Raw genomic sequence first — 12289 nt, 5'->3', positions numbered from 1 at the left:
AAATGTGGACCTTGAGGCCACTGATTCATCCAAAAACACTCATTGAACCACCGCCGACGCCTTCCTAATGAGACACTCAGCAAGCTGAATGTACCTTTGCCCTCAGTGGCTCAGGGTTTTCCTGGCACCTAGAAAGCAGAAAAACCTCTGCTCTCACCTTTCACTGGACTTGGCATTTTGGGGGTTTGATTGAGATATAGTCACACAAAAAAACCCCAAAGATATTTCATCCGTTTTTTTTAAATCATGGTTTTGGTTTCTGGATTGATAGTTTAACTTGAATAGCCTTAAGATGTTTGCTCTCCTGGGTGCCCTCCCAGTTGTGGCTGCAGTTATAAAGAAATATTTAAGCTTGTTTTAAACAAGGCAGCTCAGGTATTGATTACTTTTGGAATAGCTTGAATTCAGCATGAAATTCTCCTTTAATCTCTCCAGCTCCATACAGGAACCTGCTGCAGCTGCCCTGTGAGCAGCACCTGAGTTTGCTAAGTTAAAATTACTCTTGAAAATGCCTGAATTGTGGCAATCACACCTACATCCAATCAGCTGTGATTAGATATACCCAAAAAGAGGTCAGTGTGTCAGGCAGGAGCTGGTCAGCCCATGGAGTTTCTTTGTGAAACAGAAATCTTAGCAAAGTGTGTGCGTGTGATGAGAAAATACTTTGATAAATATTTTTTCAGTATTTTTGTTGCAATAGCTCCAGGATGGGCTGCAAAAAAATTTTAAATAGTGTCAACCTCTGTCTCAAAAATTTTCAAATCTGAAATTAGAAACCAAGCACTATTTCTGATGGGTACATGCACCTCTGGTGAAGGCAGTCCTGCCAGACATCTGTGAGACACATAAATCTGTGCCAGGTGCTGCACAAGAGAGGGCTGCAGTTGTCAGCAAATTGAGCACAGAAAGATGCACTATTAAGCTGTAAGTTGGTCTTGTCACGTTAAGTTCTTTTCCCACAGAAGAAGAAAAGGCTTGTCTGTCATTTTGACTGCAGATAGAAATCCCTGTGCCTTTGCCCATTTGTCTCCTGACAAGAGAATAAATTGCTCCTTTAATTCAAAGCCTTCAGACCACCGAGAGAAGGGACAATGTGTTGGCTCCAATCTAGTCGAGAAGTGGCAATAATTGCTAAGGCAACACATTTCTGGCTCTCTGTGCCTCTCACAGGGAACATGAAGGATGACCAGCAAAACGTTTGCCACCTGGAAAAAATCCAGTGAGAGGATTTCCAAGTGGTGATGAGTTGCTTCAGCAGCATGTGCTGCTGGATCCCAGCCACCATGACTCAAACTGGTTGGCTGGGTCAGAGAAGCAAACTGTAGTGCCCAAAACACTGGGCAGGAGAGTCAGAAAATGCAGGAGTGTGGTGATGTTTGAGGGAAGAGATGAGAATCTTGACTCCATGTTTCAGAAGGCTGATTCATTATTTTATTATACATAATATACTAAAGAGAATTAAATAATAAAACTATAACAAAGAAAGAGAAAGGAGGCATCAGAAGGCTAGAAAAGAATGAATGATAAAATCTCATGACAGACCAGAGCCTTGACACAGCTGGACCATGACTGGTCATCAAGTAGAAACAATTCACATCAGACCAATCAAAGATGTACTTGTTGGTAAACCATCTCCAGACCACATTCCACAGCCATCAGATAGTCATGGTTTACATTTCCTTTCTGAGACCTCTCAGCATCTCAGGAGAAAAATCCTAGCGAAGAATTTTCATAAAATATGTCCGTGACACAGGAGAAACAATATCAACATGTTGCTTAGCGAGTTAATTTTAAGTCTCTGTCTGAAGAGAGTTTCTCTGTGTTTCCTGCTTCAGACCCAGCGAATTCAGCTCCATCTATCCTAGATGGGTTTGAGCACCGCAAAGCCATGGCAGGACAGCGAGTGGAGCTGCCTTGCAAAGCATCAGGGCACCCGGCACCAAAGTACCGCTGGCTGAAGGACAACGTGCCCTGGGAGCCCGACAGCCGCTTCCGGCAGACGGTGACGGGGCTGCTCATCGAGAACACGCGGCCCTCGGACTCGGGCAGCTATGTCTGCGAGGTGTGGAACAACTACGGCACCGCCGAGGTCATCGGCCGCCTGCACGTCACACGTAGGTCCTGGCCTGGTGCCACCAGGGAGAGGGGAGTGTCGCCACGCATCCTTATAAACGGGTTTTGAGACGGTTCGTGAATTGATCCCAGAGTGCGAGAAAAACGATAATCATAAACAAATGCACGTTATTGAGCAACTGTCCTGGTTCAGAGCAAATTTGGGAGAGAATCCCCAAAGGGGCTCCTCTAGGAAAGCTGATTCAATCAGCCCCTCCCCCCATCCGGTGTGGGAGAAACTACCTTGGAAAAAAGTGGAAAAATCTGTTTATTAAACAATAAAACCTAAACAATATTAAACAATAAAACCCCTCGCTGCTCCAAAAGAGATGACAAACTGAGAAAACCCCCTCCCCGGGCTGCAGCTGAGCTCACTCAGTCTCTGCTCAGTCCCTCCGGTGCTGGAAATGTCGCAGGCCAGGCCCGGCCCGGTGGCCACAGGTGGAGCTGCCGGTGCTCCCCTGGGTGTTCAGGCCAGAGCAGGTTTAAACAGCTCCAAAGAAAAGGGAAAAAAACACAGTCCAGGGAACTTCTTTGCCTCAGCTAGCTAAACCTAACTAAAAGCAAAGGAGAGCTCTGTCCCGCTGTCTGTCCATCCGCAGAGAGCACAGGCCAGGAGCAGGAATGTGGAGTGCGTGCAGTGTCTGAAAACAAACTGCAGCTTCTTCTCTCCCCCCTTCACTCTCTGGAACAAGGCTTAAAGGTGAAAAACTTATTATTCAGCATAAACAGAATAAGAAAATTGGGGATAAAAGCGTCATATAGTCAACCCAGGACAGCGACCACAGCAAAATGTGATAGAGGTGTCTCTGTCTCTCTGGGAGCCTCTCAGGAACCCCAGCCAGCCCCTGACACGGCCGACAGCAGGGGGGACACTCTCTGTGCCCCGAGGGTACTGAGGGCACCTGGGCTGGCAGGGAGACACTCTCTGTGTGCCCCGAGGGTACTGAGGGCACCTGGGCTGGCAGGGAGACACTCTCTGTGTGTGCCCCGAGGGTGCTGAGGGCACCTGGGCTGGTTGCCTTTGCCGCACAAGAGACACCAGAGACATCGGTAGAAGATAGAGGGCCAACTCTTAGCAGGGGTTAATCCAAGGTTTTATTCTAGGAGTCCCAAAGGAGCCCCTACACCTCAGGGGGCCTCCTGCTGAGAGCCCCCAGGAGATGTGCCAAGGTTGCATTTTGTTCTCACTATATTACAAGAGTTCTATAGTCATTACATTGCAAAGGTTCCATATTGCCAGAGTTTTGTACCTCCTTGATGTTTCTTGGAAGCATCTCCTCTAGGCACTGACTCTTCCCCATCCTCACAGTAGCCAGCTGACTCCAGTTCTCCCACAACAAACCAACCCACTCTTTTATAACACTTTTCTTATTGGCTACAGCTGTGGCCTATTAAAATCAGGCCTGCTCATAATCCTTAATAATTGACTCAGCTGCAACTCTTTAGGGGGTAAAATTACATTCTATACTAGCTTTATTTATTTATGTTCCATCTCCCTACAACATTTAAAGGGAGATGGAAACTGAAAGTAGATAATATTTTACTAACCAGTAAGTGACCCTAAGGGATGGGTACTGGGGGATAGACATTTAGGACAGCATATAACACTTGGGGGGCTGACCCCTGGCCTCTGGCTAATCACTCAACATCCTGGACTGAAGCTTCTAGATGGAGGGGATGGGATGCTGAGTGATTGACAGAGAGCCAGGGTGGGGATTTGGGGATGATCTCAGCAAAGAAAAGGTATTACACAAATAAAAGGAGGGGGGTACAATCTGGGATAAACTATTTGGGGAAAATATGGGGATACAAAAACAAAACTATTACAAAATCTTGCAAAGTATAAAAATATACTACAACAAGAGGGATTAAGGGAGAGAAAAAGATAGAGAAAGAGAGAGAGGAGAGAGAGAGGGGGATATAGCTACCAAAAGTAGAGATGATGTCCTTTGATCCAGTCCAGCCAAGGATACACCTGTTATGTTGGGGAGATCTTGAAATCTCTAGCTAACTGAGAGGTTTTAATTATGATAACTCCATTGAAAATTGCAAGGGGGGGAAACAGAAGCAGTAAAGAATAGATGTAACAGGTAGCCCATGTTCTCAGCAGTAAGTGAGAGCCATTGTCTTCTTGGTCCCAATAACGAATAGATGTAACAGGTAGCCCATGTTCTCAGCACTAAGAGAGAGTCCTTGTCTTCTTGGTCCAGCCATCAGGTAGTGCTTGGCAAAATCTCACTTTGGTCAGCTCGCCTCTGCCACGCACCTCCCCCGGGTTAGGGGTTTCAGTCTCAGTCCTTGGGAGGAGGGGGAGCTTTTCCACATAGGGGATTCATGTCTCTCTCCTAGAGGGAGAGGCTTCTCCCATCTCAGTCCGTCCGTCTCGGTGGTTGTAAAACAGATGAGGGGTCTTCCGTGGGGACCACCAGAAGCTACGTCAGAAAAAGTCCAGCCAATCCTGGGGAAAAGTACAGACCAATCCTGGGGAAATTCCTATTGTTGGCTATTGTTACATATCCTCTATGTGATAAATTATAGAGCTACACTGGAAATTGCATCCATTTGCACTTCTGATCACTCAATTGGCCAACTAACTCATCTCCACAGAGCCTGCTTTGGGTCGTTCCACAACTTTGAGGACTTTAATCATTGCTAGGATAAATTAAGGAAACAGAAAGTACAGCAAGGTAAGGTAACAGCTTGATACTGATGCCTAAACAGCTTTGCTTTTATGAATTTTTCATATATTTTCAGCTCTGAAGAATATTTTCACTGAGTTATGTAGCTCCTGGTATTTTTAGAAGAGTGGGTGCAGGCGAAGAAAGGGCAAAGTGCCCCCTTTCTCCTTTCACTCGGTTCAGTGTTGCATACAGCAAACACACCTGCAAACAATAACTTAGCAAGCCAGAAGCTCTGTTCAGGCCTCAGGATCTTGGCAAGCAACCATCTCCAGCAAGACCAGGATTTCAAAGAGAGTCTTTTTTTGGTGGTCCCAATTTCTGTCCTTTTCATGATGATCATGAAGCAGATGAGAGAAACTTCAGACAGAGACTTACAGGGAGAGCAAGGGCCAGTCCCTGCCTGGGACAAGTTTCTGGCAGTGGGCAGCTGTTGGAATCCTAGGCTAGATGCTGAGAATCTTAAACTTTGTGTGCTGAAAGGCACAGACTCGCAAGAGGGCACTACATTTGAGTCTGTAGAGAAGACTTCCAAAATTGATCGATAACGCTGGGATTATGAGTGTGCAGTTAGTTAGAAGTGTGTAATGTCACAGGGTAGAAAACTTAAAGTTTGAGGTTTTAGAATATAAGAATAAATATGAAGCAAGATAGAGGTTTTAGGGTGGAGGCAGGTTGTTCTTCTCTACCTTCTTCTTCCTTCTTCTTCACTTCCTTCTTCTTCATGGGTTTGGGTGATGTTTTGTAATTGGGCAGAAAATTCTGCATTACGGGTTTCGAAGGATCAGTTATTGGGTTAAAAGGGAAAATAATCTGAGTGTCATTTCTTAATGACATAGTTTAGTCCTAAAAGACCTTGTAACAAGAGATAGGCATTTTGTGCCTTGCTAATGAAAGGCTGCATTTCATATAGAAAAACTCATCGTTGTGAGGCTGTTTCACTGATAAGAAATAATAAACACCTGAATCCAAACATGAAACACTGTCTCAAGTGCCTTCAATCCAACCTCAACAGAGGTAGAAAATAAATACAAAAAACCCACAAATAGCATCTTTTATTGAGGTGGCCAGTGTTATGAGTAAATCTGGGGGTTTAGATAAGTCCCTGCCTTTTGCCCAGGCCTCTGGCAGCAGGCAGGAGCTTTACTGAGGTGGCCAGCACCACAAAACCCACTCTCATTTGCAAGTTCTTTAATAATGGCTAATTTGATCTAATATAGAATAAATTATCCATTTAATAGACACAAAACTAACAGACATAGGACTTAAAACAGATTATATACTCCACAGGAATAAGGACAAAAGAGACTACCAGTAAATAAATACAGCATGAGAGTAAAGGTACCATTAATTTTACAGCTAGAAAAGAAATTATTTAACTTAGAAAGCAATGTTCTTTCCAACCAATTTATGATGGAGCACACATCAAAATCCTTTCCCTCAATTCCTAGGACAATAACCATGGAATCTGTATCCAAACTCCAGGGAGAAGTCCCATATGTTTATCAGGGTGTGTGTGTATCATCTGCCTCCATGAGAATTCATGTGTCTTTTCTAGTCTTTGTAAAATAGTGTCTCTCACTCAAGAACATTTTTCTTTTGTCTCTTCCTACATCTTCTCTCTAGATAGATGTTGATTCCTAGCTGGGGCCTGAGCCCTTTTGGTGCCAGAGGTGACCCCTTTGGGCCTTTCACCTGCCTGGATTATCTCTTCATTTCTGCACCAACCATTTGTGGTAGAGAGGGGGAGGACATGTCCAGCCACAGCCAGCACCCCAAAACCCACTCTCACTCACAAGTGCTTCATAATGACCACTTAGGTCTACTACAACATGAATTATTTAGAATAGACTCAAGGAAAACAGACACAAGACTTTAAACAGATTTACTTACTACACAGGATAACACAAAAAGAACTACTAGTAGATAAAAACACAGCGTACTATAATAAAGGTAGCTGTTTTACAGTTGGCTATAGATAAATTAGATATAGCTAGTTCAGTTATCTAAACTATAAAGAAATAGTTTAGATTACGAGCCAGTGTCAGTTTCCAGTGAATGATAGTGATGTGCAGAAGTCTCATAATTTCTCTCAATCCCAGGGAAGTATCTCAATTCCAACATCTTAGCATTGAGGAGAACTCTCCACACACCCGAAAGAGATTTCTGATTTTATGAAAATTGTAGTGGTCTTTTAGAATGGCAAAAGTAGTTGTTTGTTGGTCACTTATTTCTGCCTATCCTTTCCCATGCATTCAAAGCAGGATGTTTATTGCTGCCTGATGGTGTTCTCAGCTGAGATAATTCATCACAAGACAAACCATTCAGGCCTAGTTTAGATTTGGGGAAAGAGATAAGTCTTTTGCTGTGCCAGGTCCTGTCACAGTTGATTTTGGTGTTGTTGCCTGATATTGAAGAGAAAAACCCTTGCAACAGTGCTGAAATAGTAAAATAAAAAGCAGACTTTGATTGGAAGCTTCCAGGTGTCCCAATGGTCATGGGCATGTCCAGTACTGGATCTTTACAATTTTATAAGTTTAACAAATTAGTAGTCTTAACAAATACTGTCCAATTAAAGAGCACTTGGTTAGACAATTTTTGGAGTAGGCCCACGGTTTCTTTGCCTCACTTCTTGTTATTTCTTCTCAGATTCTGGTTGTGAAACAAAATGTTCTTCTTGTAGATCCTATACTTAGAACTAAACAGTATTTCAGGAATGTGTTAGAATGTTAGGCTATTGTTCTAAAATTTGAGCAAAAAGGTGGGAAAATTACCAGGAGCTACATAACTCCATGATAATATTCATCAGGGCTACAAATATATGAAAAATTCATAAAAGCAAAACTGTTTAGGCATCAGTATCAAGTTGTTACCTTGCCTTGCTGTACTTTCTGTTTCCTTAATTTATCCTAGCAATGATTAAAGTCCTCAAAGTTGTGGAACGACCCAAAGCAGGCTCTGTGGAGATGAGTTAGTTGGCCAATTGAGCGATCAGAAGTGCAAATGGATGCAATTTCCAGTGTAGCTCTATAATTTATCACATGGAGGATATGTAATTTAGAAGCATGAATTGGATGCTGGAAAAGAAATTGCAAATGTTCTCATAAATAAAGCTGCCAAACTCTCATTGCCATGACTCATGGTGCTCAGTAATATTGAATACTCATACTTCCCCTCAGTCGAGTATTCATGTGTGAATATTCTGAATGTTTCACAAATTCTACAAAGATAATTATTACTTCAGGAGCACCACACTGGAAAAGTGTTATGCTACTACTGTTGAAAAAACCCACAGAATTGTTTCCTGGAATAGATATAATGCTCTGTGAACTAACATTTCCACCTAGACAGCATGACTAGCAAACTGAAAAGGGAGAAGTTTGTGAACAGTTCAGGCTATAAAAATATCCTCACAAATAATTGCACATAAGGTTTTTGGGCAAAATAAAACTGAGGTGGAAAAATCTGCCATTCTCGAATTATAACTGAGGAGTTTTGGTTCTAAATGTATTCATCAAAATGTTCTTAAAAAAGAGTTGAATTCCATCTGTCTTGTATGATGCAAAGTCAAAACCTGCAGAGACATGATGTAATTGTACTGCTGATGATACTCAAAGCATCCCCAGTGCCTGGTGATGTGTTTTTCCTAATGACTCTGCACTCTGCACTCCAGTGGAAATTCTCTGGATTGGGCTGGCAGGAATAAAAGCTGGGCAAAGAAATTTTACCCTGCTCTGCAATGTTTTACCCTCCTCTGCAATGGACAATGTGATTTGCTTGCATCATCATGGCTCTGGGATAGTAGTGATGCACTTGAGTGTAACTATTTTGTTTAATGGATTGTTGCCAGTTTTTAGCTTTTGTAGTGTTTTTATAGGAAACAGAGATATTCAGTGACTTTTAACATGCATCTGAGCAAAGATCAATTAATGCTTTGGACCTTTGTCTGTAATCCAGAATGTCTGAGGCCACTGTGTGTTTTTTTCCAGGCCTCTGTTCCTGATTAACCCCTATGGATTTATTCCAACTTTGATGATATAAAATATTTAATAAAGTGAACAAGTTACTTTTCTAAGTGTGTTTGTGCACATGTGTGTGTATGCAAGCTGCTAAAAGAAAAAATGCGATGGTCTGTACTTCATGTCAGGGATAGCATTAGTGGTGATAGCAATCCCTTATCTCTATAAGGAAGTCAAACCAATTTATACAAGGCATGGGATAAAATCTGTGTTCTGCAGTGCTGATAAATCCTAGGTGGCAGGATAAAGATTGTTTTCCTTGCATTTACATTTATGACTTTTCTTCAGCAATGTTTATCCTCTTTTTTTGCCATGTAAAACTTGCATTCTCCTGTCCCGCTGTTTCTTTAGGCTGACTTGAAAATATTGTAATCCTCCCACATCAAAGCAGAAAATCTGGTGAGCCCACACACTAAAAACCTTCCATGTGGACATGTCAGATGGATATCCATGGATGTACCTGCACTAACATCTACTCTAAAAAACTAATCTTGTAATTGGCATTTATTACAGTTGTTCACATCAGAGAGTAGTTTGGGAAAGGGTAAATTTGGCTTCTTTTGCCCAAAATTAAACCAGAAAATGAGTTTCAGGAATGCACTTAATGCACAAGATTCACAGGTCTGCACTTTACCAATGTGAAATAACCTCCTGCCCTCCCAAAAACTGTGCAGTGCCACGTTAAATCCCTCAGTTCTAGTGGTGTTACTTGTAGGTCTGATCCTATTGTTCACCTGGGCATGGGATTATGTGTTGAATAGGTTATCCCTGTAGATCAATTTTTTTGTCATGGATGTTGGTGGAAAAAATTGTTTTTTTAGAACAATACAGTCATCTGTTATTTATTGTTATTTATTTATTTGGTGTTTTCTTTTAAGAAGGGTATGGCTGTGATTTTTATTGTGAGAGTTGATTTGTTACTTACACACAAATGCACATTTACACTGAATAACCTCTATTTCCCTTTCTCTCTCCCTTATTTCAACCCAAACCTCCAGAACCGCTAAAAGCCACCATCAGCCCGCGCAAGGTCAAAAGCAGCGTCGGCAGCCAAGTGTCCTTGTCCTGCAGCGTGACAGGGACCGAGGACCAGGAGCTGTCCTGGTACCGCAATGGGGAAATCATCAACCCTGGCAGCAACGTGCGCATCACCGGGGTCAACCGCGAGAACCTGATCATGGACGGCATGGCCAAGAGCGACGGTGGCGCCTACCAGTGCTTCGTGCGCAAGGACAAGATGTCAGCCCAAGACTATGTCCAGGTGGTGCTGGAAGGTCAGTCTCCACCTGCCTGGCAGGTCTGGTTTTCAAAATAACAAACAGGTTGGGTTTGGTGCTGTCGTTTTAGAGTGGTGATGCCTTAAGGATCTAGAAATGAAGCAACGCGCTTTTGAGAAAATATTCACAGAGTCACAGAATCACTGGGTTGGAACAGACCTTAAAGATCATCGAGTCCAGCCCAGCCCCAACAGCTCAACTGAACCCTGGCACCCAGTGCCACATCCAGGCTTTGTTAAACACACCCAGGCATGGAGACTCCACCACCTCCCTGGGCAGCCATTCCAGAACTTTCTCACCCTTGCTGGAAAAACCCTTTCCCTGCTCTCCAGCCTGGATTTCCCTTGGTGCAGCTCGAGGCTGTGTGCTCTGGTTGTGTCAGTGCTGCTGGAGAAAGAGCCCAGGCCCAGCTGAGCACAGGCCCCCTTCAGGAGCTGTGCAGAGTGAGGAGGGCAGCCCTGAGTCTCCTTTGCTCCAGGCTGAGCACCCCCAGCTCCCTCAGGGCTTCCTCACAGGGTTTGTGTTCCCAGCCCCTCTCCAGCCTCATTGCCCCCTCTGGACATGTTCAAGCATCTCAACGTCCTTCCCAAACTGAGGGGCCTAGAACTGGACACAGTATTGGTGTAGGAGATAATCTATAATAAAAATGGGAAGGTAACAGGACCTGGTCTTTAATTGGAGGACTGCAGGAGCAGAGAAATACCCAGCCCTCACAGGGTGAACACAGTTTTATAAGTTTAGCAAATCAGCATCTTTGACAGGAATCCCCAATTAGAACCTCAAGTAATAAGGTAATTCTCCCCCCTGGTTCCACCTCTTCTGGAGGTCCTTTTTCTTCAGCTACTAGCTGTACTTTGTTTATGAGGAAGTGTCTTGGGAGGGTAGCTCATCCTTGGCTCCCAGGAAAAAGCAAGAGGGGATTGGGGCCTTTGGGAATGAGTTTTTTCTTTCTGTCTATCAGGGTAAGAAAAGTACTGGGGTTAGCTAGGAACTGTGTAACTATACAATAATGGTCTACAGAGTTATGAATATATATGAAGAATATATAAAAGCAAAAATCATTTTGGCACCAGTGGAGTTTAAAAAAAAGAAGGCAATTATGAAATGTCCATGGGGTTTATTGTGCCCTACTCGTAAGAGAATGGAAAAATCAATTTGAAAAAAAGAAAATCCTTCCCAAGCAGGTCTCTGTTAAAAATCCAAACATTGCTTTTCTGGTTGGGTTTATTGGCTGATGGCTTAGAGATCATCTTAAATAACTGATACCATGTTCTACATGATAATGAAGTGAGGAAAGCCATCAATTTACACAGAGGCATCTCTCTAATGAGGCTGTGGTGCAGGCATGGCATGGACACTATTTTTAGAGTCTCTGTAGAAGAAGAAGAGATTACCTGCCTGGACCGAGTTACCTCGGCAACCATCTCCCGTGACTAGGAAAGCCTAAAGAGCATATTGATAATCTATCACGGTGTCTGGAGAGTGCAGGTTATCAGAGAGCAACAGCAGGGAAGATTTCAAAGACACTCAGGTCTCACTGGGAAAATAATGTCTGCTTTCATCTCAAAAAAAAGCCTGTCACTTGAATTAAAAAAAGGGGGGAAAAAAGAGGAGGCGGGGTGGCAGAGGTACATGGTGTGCATGCTCACAGATTTATTGGTCCTATGTCAGCTCCCTTTCAGAATAAAAAGCTTTTTTTTTTTTCTTTTTTTTTTAATTTTTTTTTTATTTTGTGTTGCTGCTGTTTGGTTTTCTGAGGGGTGACAGTATCCAGTACACTACAAAGGAAAGGGAGAGAGTCGGGAATGAAAATAAATAAATAAATTAGAAACCCTGTCACATAACCAATGGGACAGAAATGAAAGAGAGAGGGGGCAGAGGAAAATAAAATGAAATCAGATAAAATCAAATGCTCTTCCAGAGATGCTGAGGCCTTTCAACATTCTGAGAATGCCAGTGCTTATCTTTTTACCATGTGGCAAGTAAGGGAATTTTGTAGCCCTGTTTTTAAAGTAACATTTTCAAAGGAAAACAAACACACACTGCATGACCACAGAAAGGACTACCTAACTACATACCAGGGTGGCAGCACTCCTAAATGTTACCCCACTGAACTCTTTGGAGTGATGGGTATTTAATCCTGCTCCCTGCTTACAAAGTTTCTGTGCCCACCCATTTTCTTTATTCGTTTCCCTGGTAC

General features: G+C 43.0%; 1 protein-coding gene across 3 annotated transcripts in view; it reads left to right on the top strand.

The window, feature by feature from the left end:
• The window catches only part of DSCAM (DS cell adhesion molecule), a 471096-nt gene that overhangs the window by 271991 nt on the left and 186816 nt on the right, over positions 1–12289 (top strand). For all 3 annotated transcript variants that reach the window (XM_036381451.2, XM_036381468.2, XM_054518617.1), the window contains exons 5-6: positions 1836–2114; positions 9811–10086. In XM_036381451.2, coding sequence (XP_036237344.1) covers positions 1836–2114; positions 9811–10086 — 555 coding nt within the window. The remainder of the gene's footprint in view (positions 1–1835; positions 2115–9810; positions 10087–12289) is intronic.

This window comes from Molothrus ater, chromosome 2, assembly GCF_012460135.2.
Source record: "Molothrus ater isolate BHLD 08-10-18 breed brown headed cowbird chromosome 2, BPBGC_Mater_1.1, whole genome shotgun sequence".
Classification (NCBI taxonomy): domain Eukaryota; kingdom Metazoa; phylum Chordata; class Aves; order Passeriformes; family Icteridae; genus Molothrus; species Molothrus ater.
Note: the sequence above shows the minus strand (reverse complement) of the source record. Positions and strands in the feature narration are given on the sequence as shown.